Source organism: Pongo pygmaeus, chromosome 2 (assembly GCF_028885625.2).
Source record: "Pongo pygmaeus isolate AG05252 chromosome 2, NHGRI_mPonPyg2-v2.0_pri, whole genome shotgun sequence".
In the NCBI taxonomy this organism is placed as follows: domain Eukaryota; kingdom Metazoa; phylum Chordata; class Mammalia; order Primates; family Hominidae; genus Pongo; species Pongo pygmaeus.
This window is the reverse complement of record NC_085930.1, coordinates 120667549-120689371: the sequence shown is the minus strand read 5'-3', so window position 1 is coordinate 120689371 and position 21823 is coordinate 120667549. Positions and strand designations below refer to the sequence as shown.

Below are 21823 nucleotides of genomic sequence, written 5' to 3'. Positions count from 1 at the left end.
TAGGCAAATGGAATCATTCTCTATGGTTCCCCCCCGCCCCCAGATTGAACTGTTATTTGTAGCTCTAATTCTTTCATTTTCCCTGCTGTAATATATTCTTCTATATGCATTTACTCTCATTTTTTTTTAAATCTACTCTTCTGTTTATGGACAGGTTATTCCTGCTTTCTGCCATTAAGAACAATGTTGCGTTACCTTATTGTAGACACTTGTTAATTACAAAAGAAAACAAATGAAGTAGGGAAAACAGACATCACCTTAATAAAGTGATCAAAATTAACACAGACAAGGGGTGGGCATTGTGTTATTTAGATTTTAAACCTGAGACAGATAGCACATTGCTTCTGTGGCATTCTAGCCAGAGCTTAATCTGAATTTAGTCATGAGCTTAATCTAAATTTAGTCATGAGCTTAATCTGAATTTAGTTATGAGGAAACATCAGGAAAACCTCAAATGAGGAAACTTTTATAAAGTTAACTGGCCTATGTTCTTTAAAAAAAAAAAAAAAAAAGGCCAGGCGCGGTGGCTCATGCCTGTAATCCCAGCACTTTAGGAGGCCGAGGCGGGCAGATCATGAGGTCAGGAGTTCGAGACCAGACTGACCAATACGGTGAAACCAGTCTCTACTAAAAATACAAAAATTAGCCTGGCATGGTGGCACGGGCCTGTAATCTCAGCTACTCAGGAGGCTGAGGCAGGAGAATCGCTTGAAGCCTGGAGGTGGAGATTGCAGTGAGCTGAGATCATGCCATTGCACTCCAGCCTCTGCGGCAGAGCGAGACTCCATCTCAAAACAAAACAAAAAACAAAAAAAAGACTTTATTTTTTAGAGTGGTTTTAGATTCATAGCGAAACTGAGCGGAAACTACAGAGTTCAAATATACTCCATGACCCTACAACATGCGCAAGCTCCCCCACTGTCAATGTCTTGCACTAGAATGGTACATTTGTTACAATCAATGAACCTACATCAACACATCGTTACCACCCAAAGTCCAGTTTACATTAGGGCTCACTCTTAGTGTTGTACATATTATGGATTTTAACAAATGTATAGCATATATCCACCATTATACTATCATATAGAATAGTTTCACTGCTCCAATAATCCTCTGTCCTCTACCCATTCATTCCTCCTTTTCCATAATTCTCAGCAACCACTGATCCTTTTACTGTCTCCATAGTTTTGCCTTTTCCAGAATGTCATTAGGCTGGAATCACACAGTATGTAGCCTTTTCAGATTGGCTTCTTTCAACCTAGTAATATGCATTTAAGACTTCTCCATGTCTTTTCATGGCTTGATAGCTCATTTCTTTTTGGCTTGGAATAAAATTCCATTGTGTGTACATACCACAGTTTATGTATCCACTTACCCACTGAAGGACATCTTGGTTGATTCCAAGTTATGGTAATTGTGAATAAAGTAGCTACAAACATCCATTCGCAGGTGTGTGCATAAGTTTTAACCCATTTGGGTAAATACCAAGAAGTGCAATTTCTGGATTGTATGAGTACAGTATGCCTAGTTTCGTAAGAAATGGCCAAACTGTCTTCTAAAGTGTATGTACCATTTTGCATTGCCACTATCAATGAATGAGAGTTCCTGTTGCTCCACATCCTTGTCAGCATGTGACGTTGTCAGTGTTTTGGATTTTGTACTGGTATCTCATTGCTGTTTTGGCCTATATTTTTCAAAAATGACAATGACATGACAAGAAAAGCCGAGGAACCAGTTTAGAGGATATGAAATAGACTAGATGTAACAGTGATCATGGATGGACTGCATCCTAAGAGAAAAAAGTGCCATGAAAGACATAATTGGAACAGCTGACAAAACTGGAAATGGAACATGATTAAAGTCTTCTATCAGTATTAAATTTCCTAAATTTGATTGTCTGGTAGTTTCATTCTTAGGACACACATACTGAAAGACTAAGGGGTTGGGCACGGTGGCTCACTCCTGTAATCCCAGCACTTTGGGAAGCAGAGGCGGGTAGATCACCTAAGGTCAGGAGTTCAAGAACAGCCTGGCCAACATCGCAAAACCTCATCTCTAGTAAAAATTGAAAAATTAGCTAGGTATGGTGGCGCGTGCCTGTGATCCCAGCTACTCGGGAGGCTGAGGCAGGGAGAATTGCTTGAACCCGGGAGGCGGACGTTGCAGTGAGCCGAGATCGCGCCACTGCACTCCAGCCTGCGTGACAGGGCGAGACTCCGTCTCAAAAAAAAAAAAAAAAAAAAAAGAAAGAAAGAAAACAAAGAAAAAAAAAGACTAAGGGACAGTGGGTCTGATATATGCAACCTATCTCAAATGAGTCAGAAAAAAATGTAAAGATAGAAATGTGGTATAACGTTAGCAACTTGTGAATCTTGATGAAGGGTATATAGGAGTTTTTGTACTGTTTTTGCAGCTTTCTTGTAAATTATTTCAAGATTTAAAAGCTTAAAGATTTTTTTAAAGTGCTGCCACTAACATTCCATCCGTATTTTTTGATGCACACGCGCAAGCTTCTCCAGCATATTCCACCGAATGGTGTTGCAGATTCATAAGGTGTGCACATCTTCAACCTGACTATACAGTTTACAAAGTGCTGACATCCTTATTAATTTTATTTTTGCACTGTCTTTTTCTCTCACTGAAATTTAAGGTTGGGCCTTAAATTTTAAACTATTAAAAGTGCCGCCCTTGGGCCCGCAGCATTAGCCTCATCGGGGTGCTGGTTAAACACACAAATCGTCAGACCTCCACCCCAGACTTTCTGAATCAGAAACTCTGGGGGCACAGGCCAGGAATCTTCGTTTTCACAAACCTCCAAGCGAATATAAAGATCGTAGATTATATAGACCGTAGTGCCGACGTATATAATCTATTAGGGCCGCGTCGGCCTTGCAGGCGGGTCTCCAAGTGAATGAGCGGCAGAACCCCATCACGCGCATCAGCCTGCGTGAACCAGTGCGCAGCGCGCCTTCCCCGGGCACCCTCTCGGCGCTGGCAGCTGGCGCCCAGATCCCCCGGCTGGGTGGGGAGGGGCGGCCGGACGGGGCGGGCCGGAGGCTGGCGTCCCCGCCCCGAAAGCATTGGGTCCGCCGCGTCGCACCGTCCTCTTTCCTTTCCTTCTCCCTCCCCTTTTCCCTTCCTTCGTCCCTTCCTTCCTTCCTTTCGCCGGGCGCGATGGAGCCGGGGCGCCGGGGGACCGCGGCGCTACTGGCGCTGCTGTGCGTGGCCTGTGCGCTGCGCGCCGGGCGCGCCCAGTACGAACGCTACAGCTTCCGCAGCTTCCCACGGGACGAGCTGATGCCGCTCGAGTCGGCCTACCGGCACGCGCTGGACAAGTACAGCGGCGAGCACTGGGCCGAGAGCGTGGGCTACCTGGAGATCAGCCTGCGGCTGCACCGCCTGCTGCGCGACAGCGAGGCCTTCTGCCACCGCAACTGCAGCGCCGCGCCGCAGCCCGAGCCCGCCGCCGGCCTCGCCAGCTATCCCGAGCTGCGCCTCTTCGGGGGCCTGCTGCGCCGCGCGCACTGCCTGAAGCGCTGCAAGCAGGGCCTGCCAGCCTTCCGCCAGTCCCAGCCCAGCCGCGAGGTGCTGGCGGACTTCCAGCGCCGCGAGCCCTACAAGTTCCTGCAGTTCGCCTACTTCAAGGCAAGTCCGCCTCGCCCAGTCCCAGGCCCCGGCCCCGCCCCTGACCCAGCCTCCAGGCCCTGGCCCCGCCCCTGCGCCCGGGGCCGCGATGCCCCTCCGGTTCTGGACCTGGCTCTCTCCCACCCAGCCCCGCCAAAGGTCTCCTCCAAATCCTGCCTCCTTCTTCATCTCAAGTAAAGATGAAAATGCCTTTCTTGAAGGGTAACTCTAAGGCAGAGAATACGTACACAGAACGCAGTACAGCGCCAGGCACCCAACAAAGTGCCTGATAAATGTTCTCTGTTATTTGAGGGCAGACGCCTCTTTTCTGTATATCCATTAAAGTCGCCTTTTTTCTCAAGTGAGCGGTGACTTGCGATAATAAAGCAGAAGACCTGAGGAGCCGACAAGTACCTTTTATTTTTATTTTTTGTTGAGACAGGGTCTCACAGTCGCCCAGGCTGGAGTGCAGAGGCGGTATCATGGCTCACTGCAGCCTTGACCTCCTCAGGCTCAGGTGATCCTCCACCTCAGCCTCCTGAGTAGCTGGGATTATAGGCGCGCGCCACCACACCTAGCTAATTTTTTGGTATTTTTTGTAGAGACAGAGTTTCGCCACGTTGCCCAGGCTGATCTCGAACTCCCGGACTCAAGTGATCCTGCCACCTCGCCTCCCAGAGTTCTGGGATTACAGTCGTGAGCCATTGCACCCAGCTGACTAGTTCCTTTTAAAGAAGATGAAATTGAGGCCAGGAAAGGGCAGGGACTCCTTGCAAGGACACATCCCTGCTTAAAGGGGAACTCGTGCACCGTGAGTCATCAGGACTGGCCCTCTCCGCTGTTTCTCTTTCATCTAGAATTTAACACAGTTCCCTGCCTCCTTTTAATGGCTGCTTAAGTTCTCTCTGTGATTACTGGCTAAAAATAGCCACAAATTGCAGTTCTCTATCCTATGGGTTCTTACTCCGAGGACCCACAAGTTTTAAGAATGGCTGAATTCCCTGTCACTAGATAAAGAGGCTCTAGCTTGGCTCTAGTCTTCACAGGGTTTGGCTAAAAGAGCCCTCTCAAAGCCCAGTTTCTATTTTCTCTGAGAAAGATTTTAAAAGGAATATATTGTGTTTTTAAAAATTACTACAAAAATAGATTCATGGCATATCCTAGACTCTTGAGGTAGAAGATTTTTGTTTTTAAACTTTGTTTTCAGTTTCTGGACTGCAAGATCTGTTTTTTCAGGTTTCCACCGAGACAGAGCCACGTGTATGTTGTATTTATATGAGCAATAAAATAACACAAAACCCCAAAGAGGAGAAAAGCTGGGTTACTTCTATACTTCTATGCTTAGTTACAGTTTTATTTAAAGTATCAATTTTGCGAATGTTTGTTCTGGCAATTAAAAAAAAAACAGTTTTAAAACAGAAGCAGGGAATGAGATTAATAAAATTCCAGAATGTTGAAAATGAGGGCTGGTTCATGCGAAGCATCATTTTTTAAGCTAAAAATGACTTATCTAAGTCTTTTTTTGTATAGCTTTTGGCAAATATGTTCTGAACCAAATTTAGGTCACATAATCAAGAGGAAATCATTTTATTTTTAAACCTAGAGAATACTAGAAGCTCTGATTTCTTTAATATACAGATGAATTTGAACAAGTGATACAGGGAAGAGGGGAAGAACATTTTACTCAATGTGACCATAAGGCATGGGTTTTCTCCTTCATCATGGTGGCCCCAAAAGGTTAGGATGGTCATAGCTTCTCTTCAAAACCCTTTACAGGGTTTGTAACAATCACTTAGTTGAAAGTCAGTAAAATACTATCTATCTATCTATCTGTTTTTTTTGAGACACAGTTTCACTTTGTCACCCAGACTGGAATGCAGTGGCTTGATCTCAGCTCACTGCAACCTCTGCCTCCGGGGTGCAAGCAATTCTTGTATCTCAGCCTCCTGAGTAGCTGGGATTACGGGCATGTGCCACCACACCCAGCTAATTTTTGTATTTTTAGTAGAGATGGGGTTTCACCATGTTGGCCAGGCTGGTCTCGAACTCTTAACCTCAAGTGATCCACCTACCTTGGCCTCCCAAAATGCTGAGACTACAGTCTGGGATTTGAACCACCGTGCCTGGCCACCATCTTAACATTTTGAGATCTCTTATAGGGCAGGAAAAAGCTAAGAATTTTATTAATAAACATGAATGTTACTTAATTGTTTCAATGGAAGATATAACTGAAAAAGTAATTTTTGGTGGAGATATTGTATGGTTTATTTTTTCCCAATGATGTTTATGGCCTGGCATGATGGCTCATGCCTATAATCCCAGCACTTTGGGAGGCCAAGGTGGGAGGATCTCTTGAGCCCAAGAGTTCAAGACCAGCCTGGGCAATATAATGAGATCTCATCTCTACAAAAACATTAAAAAAATTAGACGGGTGTGATGGCGTGCCCTTCTAGTTTCAGCTACTCAGGAGGCTGAGGCTGAAGGATCACTTGAGCCCAGAAAGTCAAGGCTGCAGTGAGCTGTGATCTTACCACTGCACTCCAGCCTGGGTGACAGAACAAGACTCTTGTGTCGGGAAAAAAAAAAAAAAAAAAGTGATGTTTACATCTTTAAATTCTGTTTATGGATAGAGAGGAAAAGATGGGTGGCAGGCACGTACATTCTACCTGGCACCTGAAGGCTGGAGGTCGATATGAAGGTAGATAGTGCGCTGTGGCAGGACATGGGTAAATGTTACTCTGCTGTTCTGAGTTGCAGTTCTCTGTTTCAGTGATTAAGGAGAAATGCCTCAATTGATCACTGGAATAGCAATGGTGGGTTCCGACTGCCAGAGGGAGGCGAGGAGGTTTGGATGTGTGCTCTTGTAGAAAAGGGCTGTGCTACTGGTGTGCAGCCTCAAGTGCATCATGGGTTTCTCGTCACCAGCCTACTCTAGGTCCATGTCATTAGCTTTCTTTGGGTTCTCTCCACAATTACCATCTTCCATGAAAAACTCATTTTTCTCATAGGCCAAGCAAAAAATAGGCCAGAGCACTTCATCAAATCCTTAATGACTGTTGAGCTCTGACCTGGACAGAGAACACTGACTCACAGGCACTCTTAACCCCAGGCCTTGCCTGGCTGTGGCCTCTATCTCCCCGGAACCACAGGGCCTGCCTCTGTGTCATGGCTGATTTAGGGTGGCTCATGCTGGTGGCTGTATCTCAGGAACCCAAGGCAAGGTGGTTCCCTCCATCCCTACCACCTTCTCCAAAATCTACCTGGGGTCTGTCAGAGGTTTAGTAGCCAAGATGTGTCTCCATGTTCCAGCTGCAGAGCCTGAGTTGAAGTAAATAAAATCACTCTTTTTCTCTTCAGGAAGAGATTCCGTTTTGTAAAACTCACATCCTAAGTTAGAAGCCTTAAAAATCCTACTCTGTGCCCCTCTTTCTTTTCTTTTCTTTTCTTTTCTTTCTTTCTTTCTTTTTTGAGACGGAATCTCGCTGTGTCACCCAGGCTGGAGTGCAGTGGTGCGATCCTAGCTCACTGCAACCTCCGCCCCCCGGGTTCAAGCGATTCTCCTGCCTCAGCCTCCCAAGTAGCTGGGATTACAAGCACCTGCCACTGTGCCTAGCTAATTTTTGTCTTTTTAGTAGAGATGGGGTTTCATCATCTTGGCCAGGCTGATCTTGAACTCCTGACCTCGTGATCCACCCACCTCGACCTCCTAAAGTGCTGGGATTACAGCATGAGCCACTGCTCCCGGCCTCTGTGCCCCTCTTTCTAAGTGCTCTTCTGAGAATTAGTGACTCTAATTTCATTGGCAAATGCTTTAAAAGGCAGCATTCATACCCTCTCCCTTCCTTCCAGCTGAAGACTAGCCTTTTTGTGGCCAGGAGTGTGAAGCTTTCTGTAGGGCTGTTTTAAAGGCAGCCCTGCCACAAGCCACTAATTGGCATTCCCAAAACATCAGCATTGACATCTGGGGGTCTGCCCTCATCACCACCCACCGCTTCTCTGATGTGGCCACTGCCATTGTCTCAAAATGACTTGGTTCCAATTCTTGGGCAATTTGGTACAGGTATATGCCATCCTATGACTCTTAGAAATCTAGGATATACCAAATATTCCTTTATTTTCTCTGTCTAAACCGAATTCCCTAATTCCTGCCTTGGAGTGTCCCTCTGGATTGGCTGAGTCTCTATGCACATGCACAGGTGCCTGCCCTTCTCCCTACCAGGTTGTGCCAAGAGTCCATCAGCGTGGGGGGCCCTCTGGTTGGTGGTCATGAGTCCCCACAGGGAGGCCTCTGCATCCTTATTTGCCTGCCCTCCTGAGGCCCCCCCATAACATACCTGTTCTTCCTGAGGACTTCTGCCCTCTTGGACACTGCTGATAAGTGCCAGCCCTGAAGCTCCAGGGCCCACAGGCCTGCTGCTCCCACAGATCCCAAGGGAAACTTTTTTCCTAGCCTGGGAGATTCCCTTTCTCCCTCTTCTTCTTCCAGGCCAGTCAGCTTCTTCCTGCAGCTCCTCTCCAATTTCTTTCTCCCCTCAAACCTGTCAGGCTCTTTTGTGAGCACAGGCTTTTTTCAAGTGAGTAATTCGCTGGTTCTGACCAGATATCTACCTCCCCTGAGGCAGTGAAACTCAGAATCATTGGCCCCTTCAGTGGAGAGAAGACAGAGGGGAAAAGAGAGGAAAATGTGAATTAATTTTATTATATTTTATGGTCATAATGTCATTATGTTCAAATCACAGATACTTATTGTGTCCTGCCTTGTCCTGAGGACTGTGTGAGGCACCAGGAATCCAGAAAATGAGTGACACACAGCTGGGTCCCCCGAGGATCATAGTCTGATGGGGGAGATAGACGTACCACTGAGATTGCAGGGTGGCGTAAAATGCGGGAAGACAGAACCCAGAACTAGCCCAACAGAGAGGCTCTTAATTGAGGCCACTAGGAGACAGGGAGAACTTAACAGAATATATGGTCCATGCAGGTGGGGATTTTTTTTTTTTTTTTCCCGTTTTGCTTATTGTTATAGACCCACAACCTAGAAATGGTGCTCTTGTAATATGACGTTTATTTGCTGCGTGAATGGATGAATAAGTGAGGAGGTGGTGGAGTCATTGAGAATGTTGGCAGAAGGTCTGTGGGGGATTTGGGAAAACAATATATTTGTCAAGGTTCCAGTGGAAAAGATTTGGTGCAGTCATATTGGGTAATTGGAGGAAAGTTTAAGAAGGTGGTTATTTACAAAGGTGTGTGCAGTGCATGGGGAATCCACAAGAGAGAGTGTTCTGCCGCAGGGGTGATAGCAGTGGGATATGACCAACCCTAGGGGCAGGGGAGAGAGCAATGATTGAAACCAGGAAGGAGGGAGACTCTATGGAGAGGGTCACCTTGAGAAGAGCTGTGACCTTCAATTAAGGGACATAGCAGCCCAAGATGACTGGTGCAGGGAGGGAACCAGGAAATGAAATAACACGACCTTACTCTCTTCCCTTCCTCAGTCACCTGCTGGGGCTCCTCATGGGTGAACCTCTTTGGAAGCCAGAGAGCGAGGGAGTCTGTTGTTACAGTCCACACAGGCCAGTCTCCTGGGGCACGTAGCCAGTGCAGAGTAGATTGGGAAAGGCAGACCGAGGCCATCCAGACAGTCGCTTTCAGGAAATCAGCACTCGTCTCACAGTGCCTGGACTTGGTCTTGAGGGGCCCCGGAAGTCACGGAACCTTTAGCTGGAAAAGTTATAGCAACACAACGTTTTTGAAGGACTAAGCAGATATTCTTGTTTTACAAAAATTACCACTCAGCATCCAAGGAGTAGCTTTTATGTTCTTTGTCCTTTTAGGCAAATAATCTCCCCAAAGCCATCGCAGCTGCTCACACCTTTCTACTGAAGCATCCTGATGACGAAATGATGAAGAGGAACATGGCGTATTATAAGAGCCTGCCTGGTGCTGAGGACTACATTAAAGACCTGGAAACCAAGTCATATGAGGTATATTTGGATTTTTATGTGGCAGTTAGTGGCAACCTGGACTGTTAAATAAATGTCTCTCCATAAGCAGCTGCTGATAGCTAAGGACCTCTAGTGATTTTTGGTGACATTTGCTGAATATTATGACAATAGAAATGATTGACTTGTAGCACAAAGTGATCCATTTAATAATGACATTTTGTATGCCGTGATGATTTTAAAAGCCATGTTTCCTTTAAATGCTACATTTTAGAAATATGGCCATTTAATCATTTAGTTTTAAGAGGGTAGATTAAAGACATATCTTGGAAATCATCTAAAAATGATCAGGAACACAAGAAATAGAAACACAAATCTCCAGTTTTGATGCAATGAGAAGGCATATATTTTTATACACACATGCACACAAACACACCCTAAATATGTTAAGGTAGAAAATAAAGACGAGTTAGGAAGGCTGATGTGACAGAGTAGAGGATACTTAAATCTGCGCATCTATGAAGAAGAGTTTTGATGAGAATTAGTCATAAGAACAACAATAAGAAAGAACGATCTCGCCCTTTTGAGCACTCACTATTGTCAAGGTCTTCTGGAACACAGGCACTGGGGGCCTGGGTAGCAAGCAAGGGCAGGGCATTGTTGAAAACGGGGCTTTGGCCGGCCGGGCACAGTGGCTCACGCCTGTAATCCCAGCACTTTGGGAGGCCGAGGCAGATGGATCACCTGAGGTCAGGAGTTTGAGACCAGCCTGGCCAATATGGTGAAACCCCGTCTCTACTAAAAATACAAAAATTAGCTGGGCGTGGTGATGCATGTCTGTAAACCCAGCTACTCAGGAGGCTGAGGCAGGAGAATCACTTCATCCCGGGAGATGGAGGTTGCAATGAGCTGAGATCGCGCCACTGCACTCCAGCCTGGGCGACAGAGCGAGACTCTGTCTCAAAAAAAAAAAAGAAGAAGAAAATGGGAATATGTGGAAAATACCCACTAGGAGCTGTAGTTCCCAAGGCCTGACCACAGGGTTTTCTGTGGAGTGATCAGACTGCAGGCTCACTTTTTGACTGCTAGGGAAAATGTATGTGTGGAAGTCTCTTTTTGGGGGTATCTATCAGTTTTCCAGGGAAGACTTCACCAGCCTTCTGCAGGGCTGGTGGGGTGCGCATACTCCTCTGCTGGTGTCTGAGAACCAGTGTGGGGAGAGGGACAGGGTCACCCAGGTGAGTAGGAAGACTTCACCTGCTTCCTGATTTTTAGCCTCATGCCTCCACTTGGCCTCTGCTATGTCTGGTCCCTGACTCCTCCGCGTTTACGGGTAAAGTCTCTAGAATAAACTGCCAGTCTCTGGTGAAGAGTGGCTTTGGGAGATGTGATCTCTTGGGTGGGTGGGTGGGTGCTGGGTGCGGACCCAGGGCCCCAACAGCCTGTTCAAACTTGCAGCCCTGCTTCTAGCTCCATGCCTTACTCCAGCCTCCTGTGGTCCCTCATGCCTGCGCAAGCCAATGGGACGTATAGCTTGCTTCCCCTCTGGCCCCTCCTTTGTGACTATTTTACTTCCTGCTTTTCCAAAAGTTGTTGAAATCTCATCTGCTGCTTGCTCCCTTCGCATTCTCCCATAAAAGCAATTTATGCCTTTCATAGTCTTCACTGTTGTTTTCATAGGGTTTGGGGAACGAAGCCGAGTGCGTGTGGTCAGTGCCCTGGGCTTATCTGGAATTCAGCTAGTCCTGTTGGCCCTCACTGGAGCCCTTTTGGGGTGGCTGTGCTGCCCTCCTGTGTGATCAGGGGCCTCCTCTTTCTGCTTGGTCCTTCTTGCTGCTGCTGCTGCCCCGCTGCTTCTGCAGAACCAGCTGTCTGGAGTTGGCTGCTTATTGACCCACTCTTCAGGAAAGGCTCCTTCAGTTCTCAGCCTGTCTTATTTCCAGGGCATGCTGCCTGCCCAGAAGGTTTAAGAAAATCCACCCTCGGCCAGGCGCGGTGGCTCATGCCTGTAATCCCAGCAGTTTGGGAGGCCAAGGTGGGTGGATCACGAGGTCAGGAGTTCAAGACCAGCTTGGGCAAGATGGTGAAACCCTGTCTCTACTAAAAATACAAAAAAATTAGCCAGGTATGGTGGCGGGCACCTGTAATCCTAGCTACTCGGGAGGCCGAGGCAGAGGGAATTGCCTGAACCCAGGAGGCGGAGGTTGCAGTGTGCTGAGATTGCACCACTGCATTCCAGCCTGGGTGACAGAGCAAGACTCTGTCTCAAAAAAAAAAAAAAAAAGAAGAAAATCCACTCTCTTTACCTGAGGCCTTAAGCTTGGTGAAAATTCTAGGTCTAAGGGGTGCCCTCAGATACCCCCATTCAGGAGCAGCTGAGAAGGAACTCCAAATGGAGGATCCCATGCTTATTCAGGGCCTGTCCTGGCCTCTGCAAGTTAGCAGATTTTGTGTGTATCCAGGATCTCTACTTATTTCTTGGAGACCAAGCCACTTCCTTGGTCCTAGTTTATTTCTCTCTCTCTTTTTTTTTTTTTTGAGACCAAGTCTCGCCCTGTTGCCCAGGCTGGAGTGCAATGGCACGATCTCGGCTTACTGCAGCCACCACCTCCTGGGTTCAAATGATGCTCCTGCCTCAGCCTCCCATTATTTCTCTTCTAATCCAGTCTAATCAACAATTAGCAGAAAGTCCTTGAAGCTTCCACTATCTGGCATGTGGTTGCCCTTCCTAGTAACTAGTGCTGATGCATGGTGGCACTTCTGTTTAACTGCATTGTTGGAGGAAGTGGGGTGACAGACACCTGCTGATATGGTTTGGGTCTGTGTCTCCACCTAAATCTCATGTCGAATTGTAATCCCCAGGGTTGGAGGTGGGGCCTGGTGGGAGGTGATTGGATCATGGGAGTGGATCCTTTATTAATGGTTTAGCACCATCCTCTCTGTGCCATTCTCATGATAGTGAGTGAGTGAGTTATCATGAGACCTGTTTGTTTAAAAGTGTGTAACACCTCCCCGCTCTCTTTCTTCCTTCTTCTCTGGCCGTGTGAAGTGCTGGCTCCCCGTTTGCCTTCTGCCATGATTGTAAGTTTCCTGAGGCCTCCCCAGAAGCAGAAGCTGCTATGCTTCCTGTATAGCCTGCAGAACCATGAACCAATTAAATCTCTTTTATTTATAAATTACCCAGTCTCGGTTTTTTGTTTTTTTTTGACAGAGTCTCACTCTGTCACCCAGGCTGGAGTACAGTGGCACGATCTCAGCTTTCTGCCACCTCCGCCTCCTAGGTCCAAGTGATTCTTGTGCCTCAGCCTCCTGAGTAGCTGGGACTACAGGCGTGTGACTACACCTGGTAATTTCTATATTTTTAGTAGAGATGGGGTTTCCCTATATTGGCCAGGCTAGAGGTATTTCTTTATAGCAATGTGAGAACAGACTAATATACCTGCTCTCAAACTTCTATTTTTCTTTTCGTTCCATTTTAAAAACCAGTTTTATTGAGGTACAATTTATATACAATATATTTATCAATTTAAAGTGTATAATGCAGTAAGTTTTGACAAATACATCCAGTCCTGTAACTGCCACTGTAGTCATGAGATAGAATATTTTCATCACCCCTGAACAATTTCCTCTTGTCCTTTTGTAGTCAAGTTTTTGATGTAACCCCTGACTTCCGGCAGCCGCTGATCTGATCTCTGTCATAGTTTTCCCATTTTCCTTGATTCAGATTATTATCAAGGGCCTGCTACTTTTTGAATTGAACTAAATAAGCAATGTACCCATCATAAGCAAAGCAGAAAAATCTAGATATAAAGTAACTCACTGATTGACTTCTTTAAGGGTCAGTGTGGCTTCTTCAGAGCTAATGAGAGCGAGCTTGGTGGTGGTCTTGGTTCCCTTTGAGATTTTGTGACTGTCTCCCTTCACGCCCAAGAGCGAGCTTCACTGGCTTCTCCATGCCTTTCAGAGCCTGTTCATCCGAGCAGTGCGGGCGTACAACGGTGAGAACTGGAGAACATCCATCACAGACATGGAGCTGGCCCTTCCTGACTTCTTCAAAGCCTTTTATGAGTGTCTCGCGGCCTGCGAGGGTTCCAGGGAGATCAAGGACTTCAAGGATTTCTACCTTTCCATAGCAGGTTGGTGGTAGGTCAATAGGCTCACTACTCCCATGGAATAGTCTTCCTTAGATGTCTGCTCTCTGCCTGCATGCCTTCTAGATGCCTGGAACAGCCTCTAAGGAATTTTTGAGCATACTTATTAATGGGTAACTGAGGGTAGTCACCACCTGCATAGATAAACCTTTGACTTGGCGCAGGGGCTTCTAGTGAAATCACTGAGAGAAGGTTCAAGCACAGGCCTGCCAAAGTAGAATTCTGTGTCTGCCCTACTTGCTTACAGATTTCCTACCGTCATTTTGAAAAATAAAAATGGGCCCAGGAGCACCTCAGTGACTCACATTACTGAGATAACTTTGATGATGGCAATTTTCCAACACATACAAAGGTAGAGTGAACCTTTAAGTGGCCATCACTAAGGTAGCTTTTTGAAATTTTCTTTTCTGATTGTAAAACAATGTGTGCTCATTATAGGAAGTTTGGAAAACACAGAAAGGAAAAATGAAGAAAGGAAGAAAACGTAAAACTCTACACATAGGTAGCCCAGATTTCTCTATAGTGCCTAGACATTTCCCAAGTGCCTTTACTGGGCAGCATCACTCCAGAAACTGGGAAATGGCTAAGGGAAGCTCTTTCCCAAAGTGGTTTGAGAACACTGATCCTAGAACTGTGTCTTTCTGAAAGCACTAGATAAGTAAAATCTGGACTGTACCGTGGATAAAGGTATCATGTCTATGTACTTGTTAAGTAAGTCTGGGAATGGGCTGAGTACTGCATCTCCCTCTTGAAGAATCATTGTGCACTTTAATGGTTAAAGGCCCTTAGAAATCCTGCAGTAGAGAAGCTCTTTTAAAGTTATTGAATCCAGGGTTTTTGGTTTTGTTTTTTTTTTCAGTCACTTTTTATTCATTAATCTCTTTCTACAAAGTAGGGTTTTTTTTTTTTGTTTTTTTTTTTTTTTTTGCCTTAAGAAAACTTTTTGTTATGGAAAATTTCAAACGTATACAAAAAACAGAGAGAAGAGTAAATAAACCACAATGTACACATGACCCAGCTTCACAACTGTCAACTCATGGCCACTTGAGCTTCATCTGATTCCCACCTGCTTTTCCTCTCATGTTATTTTGAAGCTAATTCCAGATGGCATATTATTTCATTTGTAATATTTCAGTATATACCTTTAGAAGGTAAGGACTCTTTGTTTTTTATACATAACACCAAACTATTACCCCTGTAAGAATTTTAGCAATCATTCTTTGATCTCATCATTAAATACCTAAAGTGTCCCAATCATTTCAGAAATGTCATAAATACGTGTGTGTGCCTTTAATTTACCGTTTGTTTGAATCAGGATCCAAATAAGGTCCATCCATTGCAATGGGTTATCTCTTGAAAATTTTTATTGTGGTAAAATATATGTAATATGAACTTTATTATTATTATTATTTTTTGTTGTTGTTTTTATTTATTTATTTATTTATTTATTTATTTATTTTTTTTCCAATTATATCATGTGTTTTTATTTTTATTTTTATGTTTTTCTTTTTTAAATCAGCTTTATTGAGATATAATTCATGTACCATAGAATTTACCTATTTGAATTTTACAATTCATTGGCTTTTGGTATATTCACAAAATTTTGCAGTCACCACTACAATTTTAGGACTTTTTTGTCACCTTAAAAAGAAATGTCATAGTCATTAACAGTTATTCCCCATTTTAGCCCAACTCCCAAATCCTAGGAAATGACTGCTTTCTGTCTCTATGGATCTGCCTAGTCTAAACATTTTATATAAATAGAATCATCCAATGCATGGTCTTTTGTGTTTGGCATCTTTCACTTAGCATAATGTTGTTTTTTTTTTTTTCCTTATAAAATATACTTTGTGCTTTATTGTCCTCTTTATCAGAACACATCAGCTTAATGTCACTGTTTCTTTTTTTTTTTTTTTTATACTTTAGGTTTTATGGTACATGTGTGCAATGTGCAGGTTAGTTACATATGTATACATGTGGCATGCTGGTGTGCTGCACCCACTAACTCGTCATCTAGCATTAGGTATATCTCCCAGTGCTATCCCTCCCCCCTCCCCCCACCCCACAACAGTCCCCGAAGTGTGATGTTCCCCTTCCTGTGTCCATGTGTTCTCATTGTTCAATTCCCACCTATGAGTGAGAATATGCGGTGTTTGGTTTTTTGTTCTTGCGATAGTTTACTGAGAATGATGATTTCCAATTTCATCCATGTCCCTACAAAGGACATGAACTCATCATTTTTTATGGCTGCATAGTATTCCATGGTGTATATGTGCCACATTTTCTTAATCCAGTCTATCATTGTTGGACATTTGAGTTGGTTCCAAGTCTTTGCTATTGTGAATAATGCCGTAATAAACATACGTGTGCATGTGTCTTTATAGCAGCATGATTTATAGTCCTTTGGGTATATACCCAGTAATGGGATGGCTGGGTCGAATGGAATTTCTAGTTCTAGATCCCTGAGGAATCGCCACACTGACTTCCACAATGGTTGAACTAGTTTACAGTCCCACCAACAGTGTAAAAGTGTTCCAAATAACAGACAAACAGAGAGCCAAATCATGAGTGAACTCCCATTCACAATTGCTTCAAAGAGAATAAAATACCTAGGAATCCAACTTACAAGTGATGTGAAGGACCTCTTCAAGGAGAACTACAAACCACTGCTCAATGAAATAAAAGAGGATACAAAGAAATGGAAGAACATGAACTTTATTATTTTAGCCATTGTTCAATATACACTCCAGTGGCATTGACTACATTCACATGATTGTGCAACCATCAGCACCATCCATCTCTAGAACTTTTTATGTTTCCCCAAATTGAAACTCTGTATGCAATAACTCCCCATATCCCCTTCCCACCAGCCACTGGCAATGACCTTTCTACTTTCTGTCTTTGTGAATTTGACTACTCTAGATACATCACATAAGTGGAGTCATACGGTATTTGCCTTTTTGTGACTGGCTCATTTCACTTGGCATAATGTCCTCAAGTTTCATCCATATTGTGGCAAGTTGGTTATCTTTTACGGCTCGTTTAATCCATAGGTTCTTCCGCCATATCTTTTCCCCTTTGCTATTGAAGAACCTGCACTTTTTGTCCCGTAGAGATTCCCACGGTCTGGGTTTTGCTGACTGTATCTGCATGTTCCTCTGTCTTCTGTATTTCTTGTAAATCGGTAATTGGATGTAGAGGCTTGAACAGGCTCGGTTTGATTTTGTTTTGGGGTTTTAAATTTTGGTGGGAGTCAACTGCTTCATAGTTGATGCTGAGTTCTTTCATCAGGAGGCACATAATGTCTGTGGTCTCTCTCCATCTGTCTTTGATATAGCTAAAGTATGTATGTATTATAAATCAAAGAGTATCTGAGACAAGTCTCAATCAATTTAGACAGTTTATTTTGCCAAGTTAAGGATGTACTTGTGACACAGCCTTAGGAGGTCCTAACAACATATGCCCAAGGTACTCAGGGCACAGTTTGGTTTTATACATTTTAGGGAGACATGAGACATCAATCAATATGTGTAAGGTGTACATTGCTTCAGTCCAGAAAGGCAGGACAACCCGAAGTGGGAGGGGGTTTCCAGGTCATAGGTAGGTGAGATACAAATGGTTGCATTCTTTTGAGTTTCTGATTAGCCTTTCACTGAATATGCAATTTACAGGAATAGTCACTTATGCTTTATTCTGGCTTAGTGAAACAACAGAGCAAAGGAAACAATCATGTATACATTTGTTCCATGTGAGCAGAGGGATGACTTTGAGTTCTGCCCGTCCTTTGTCCACAAAAACTTCCTTGTGGGCAAATTATAAGAGAGGTTTGTGGCTTTTTTTTTTTTTTTTAATTTTTGTAGCTATCTTATTTAGGAATAGGATGGGAAACAGGTTTGTCCTACGTGGTTCCCAGCTTGACTTTTCCCTTTGGCTTAGTGATTTTGGGGTCCTGAGATTTATTTTCCTCTCACAGTATAGATATATAGATATTGAGAGTTTCTTTAGTTATTATTTTTAAATAATTTCAAACTTGTAGAGAAGTCAGAAGAATCATACAAAGAACTCTCATGTACACCTTACCTAGATTCACCAATTTGTAACATTGATTGTGCCACATTTACTTTGTTGCTCTCTCCATATGTGCTGTGGGTATAATTATTATTGTTATTATTTTATTTATTTATTTATTTATTTATTTATTTATTGACATGGAGTTTCCCTCTTGTTGCCCAGGCTGGAGTGCAATGGCGCGATCTCGGCCCACTGCAACCTCTGCCCCGTAGGTTCAAGTGATTCTCCTGTCTCAGCCTCCCGAGTAGCTGGGATTACAGGCATGCACCAACACATCTGGCTAATTTTTATATTTTTAGTAGAGAAGGGGTTTCACCACGTTGCCCAGGCTGGTCTCGAACTCCTGACCTCAGGTGATCCACCCACCTCGGCCTCCCAAAGTGCTAGGAGTACAGGCGTGAGCCACCGCGCCTGGCCTATTATATTTTATTTTTGAGACTGAGTCTCGCTGTGTCGCCCAGGCTGGAGTGCAGTGGTGCGATCTTGGCTCACTGCAACCTCTGCCTGCTGGGTTGAAGAAATTCTCCTGCCTCAGCCTCCTGAGTAGCTGGGACTACTGGTAGGCGCTACCGCACCTGGCTAATTTTTTGTATTTTTAGTAGAGACAGGGTTTTGCTGTGTTGGCCAGACTGGTTTCAAACTCCTGACCCCAAGTGATCCGCCTGCCTTGCCCTCCCAAAGTGCTGGGATTATAGGCTTTAGCCACCGCACCCGGCACTGTATAATTATTTTTATTTCAGAACTATTTGGAAGTATGTTGCACATGCATTATTACTCTTTACCCCATAATACTTCAGTTTATTTCCTAAGAACAATAATATTATCTAAATATCCATAGTAATTAAATTCAGGAAACTTAATATACTAGATACAATGCTTGTATTCAATCTGTAGTTCATATTCTCTTTTCGTTAATTGTCACAATAATGTTCTTTCTAGCACCTTTTTTTTTCCTGGTACAGGTTCCAGTTCAGAATCATGCTTCCTATTTATTTGTCATCTTCTTTAGAATTCTTTAATCTGGAACAATCCTTTGGCCTTTCTTTGTCTTTTTATGCCAATGATATTTTTTAAGAATATAGGCTAATTACTTTGTAAACATTCCTTAATTTGGGTTTCTATGATGTGTCTTCACAGTTACATTCAGGTTGTGTATTTTTGGCTGGACCGCTATACAAATGTCCTCCTCAGGATATCACATCAAGATATGTATGATGTTTGTTTGCACCCTTATTGTTGATGTTAATTTTTTGTTGTTGGTCGTAGTAAGTATGTAAGGCTTTTTTGTTGGTGATGGTAGTAAGTATGGAGGCATGTTTTCAGAGTCAACCAAAGTGGAATTAATAGTTCAAAGAGTAAATGTTTCTGTAAATTAATTTTAGTGTTTTGAGGTATCATTTCGTACTTCCTACCAGTAATGTTTGAAAGTGCCTGTTCCTCCACAGTCTTACTTACAAAATGTGTGCAACCCTTCTGGAGTCTTTTGCTTCTAGCTGCATAAAGGGAGAAAAGGGAGGGAGCCAAGGATCATATGGGAGATTTTAGGGATTAGGCCTGGAAGTAGCATTCCATAATTGTTACTCTCAACATGTCATTGGCCACGACTAGTCATATGGCCCCAACCTAGCTGCATGGGAAATGTAGTCTTTGACTATATTTAGGTTCACCTTACTCTCTTTCAAAGGCTGTGTAGATTCTATTATTTTTATATACTGTAATTTATTAATCCTCATCCTATTGATTGGCATTTAGGTACTTACAAGTTTGTTTGTTTGTTGTTATAAACAGTGTTTATGTATGCCTATGTCTAAAGAAAATTTCCTAGAAGTAGACAGCTGGGTTGGAAAATATGTGTATTTTAACCTTTGATAAATTTTGCCAAATTGTTCTCCAAAAAGTTTGTTCCTGTTTTGCTTCCATCAACAGAATGTGAGAGTGTAAGTTTCACTGTTCTCTTCTTAATACTACATTATGAATTTGTAAAAATTTTGCAATTTAGTAGTTTAAATTATTTTGGGGGTAATTGTATTTCTTAATTACAAAAGAGGTATAACATCTCTCACAATGTTTTTTAGACATTTTAATAATTTCTGTTAATATCGTTTGGCCATTTATATAGTGGATGTTCATCTTTTTCATATTGATTTGAAACAACTTTGTATATTAAAGATTTTCAGCTCCTTGTAGGTGTCGCAAATATTTTTCCTTTTTTTTTTTTTTTTTTTGAGATGGACTCTTGCTCTGTCGCCCAGGCTGGAGTGCAGTGGCATGATCTCGGCTCACTGCAAGCTCTGCCTCCTGGGTTCACGCCATTCTCCTGCCTCAGCCTCCCGAGTAGCTGGGACTACAGGTGCTCACCACCACGCCCGGCTAATTTTTTGTATTTTTAGTGAGACAGGGTTTCACTGTGTTAGCCAGGATGGTCTCAATCTCCTGACCTCGTGATCCACCCGCCTTGGCCTCCCAAAGTGCTAGGATTACAGGTGTGAGCCACCGCGCCCAGCCTGTAAATATTTTTCTTTTAACTTTTTCATTTGGGCAGGAGGCAGTAGCATATTAAGAAAGTAATGGATGCACTGCTCTGAAAATTTGTGTGTTTTGTTTCAGATCATTATGTAGAAGTTCTGGAATGCAAAATACAGTGTGAAGAGAACCTCACCCCAGTTATAGGAGGCTATCCGGTTGAGAAATTTGTGGCTACCATGTATCATTACTTGCAGTTTGCCTATTATAAATGTAAGTAATCTTCTGTGACATCTTGGGTGAGGCACTTAGTCCTTCTAAGACTGTAAAATAGAGGTAATAACTCTTAGCTATGGTTGTTGAGAGTTCATCGAGGTCACACTGACAACCCTGGTGCTATGCTTAGCACAAAAAGGCAGCATGGCTTAGTGATTCAGGGCAGAGCCTGTAACCACACTGCCTGGGTTCGATTTCAGCCTTATCACTTACTAGCTTCTCTGTGCTTTAGTTTCCTCATTGTGAATAGAGATTGTAGTACTAACCTCATAGGATTGTCCTGAGGAGTAAATGAGTTAATAGATGTGAAATGTCTGGGGTATTCCCACACTGGCACATAGCAAACTGTGTGTTTGTTTTTGTTATCATTATTTCCCTTTCTCCTCATCACTAGCTTTACTTTTCAGACAGTTAGAGTTTATTTTCTTTTCTTTTTTTTTCTTTCTTTCTTTTTTTTTTTTTTTTTGAGACAGAGTCTTGCTCTGTTGCCCAGGCTGGAGTGCAGTGGTGTGATCTTGACTTACTGCAACCTCTGCCTCCCAGGTTCAAGTGATTCCCCTTCCTCAGCCTCCTGAGTAGCTGGGATTACAGGTGTGCACCACCACGCCCAGCTAATGTTTTGTATTTTTAGTAGAGATGTGGTTTCACTGTCTTGGCCAGGCTGGTCTTGAACTCCTGACCTCAAGTGATCCACCCACTTTAGCCTCCCAAAGTGCTGGGATTACAGGTGTGAGCCACTGCGCCCGTCCTGTTAGTTTCATTCTAGTTGGTCCTCCCTTGATCTGAAATGGGAGTTTCTCAATCAGAACGTTCTAGTGGACAATGGGAAGCAAACATGGGAGAGAAGGAAGTTCAGGGTTAGACTTCAGAGCCTGTGTGTTTCGGCTTTTCCTCCTCTCCCTGTACCTGACTTCCCTGTGCCACTTGTTCAAGCAGTGTGTCCCTTGGCAGTTCAGTTCCAAGCACAGAAGAATTATTAGGGACAGTGGCAGCAGGACTTCTTCGCCCTAATGAAATGCCAGGGTCTAGCGGTGGCAGGTTTCTGGCTAGGATAGATCCCCTGGGTCACCCCTTCACACTCGGGAATGGCTGGTCTCAGGGTGCCTTGGGAAGAGTGAGAGAGGTGATCTTGGCTTTAGCCCTCCTTTCCCACTGTGGTAATTGTGGTTTTTTTGGGGGGGTTTCCTCTTTATCTCACCTCCCATCCACTTCAGAACACAGTAAGCCTTGCACCCTGAAGGTCAGAAAAAGAAAAAGAGTATGTATTATATAAATATAAAAAGCCATAAGGTCTTC

General features: G+C 43.8%; 1 protein-coding gene across 2 annotated transcripts in view; it reads left to right on the top strand.

Annotated features, from left to right (window-relative positions):
• Positions 1-2971: 2971 nt before the first annotated feature.
• The window catches only part of CRTAP (cartilage associated protein), a 30710-nt gene continuing 11858 nt past the window's right edge, over positions 2972-21823 (top strand). For both annotated transcript variants that reach the window (XM_054483788.2, XM_063662084.1), the window contains exons 1-4: positions 2972-3645; positions 9459-9608; positions 13531-13702; positions 20396-20524. In XM_054483788.2, coding sequence (XP_054339763.1) covers positions 3175-3645; positions 9459-9608; positions 13531-13702; positions 20396-20524 — 922 coding nt within the window. In that variant the 5' untranslated portion in view covers positions 2972-3174. The remainder of the gene's footprint in view (positions 3646-9458; positions 9609-13530; positions 13703-20395; positions 20525-21823) is intronic.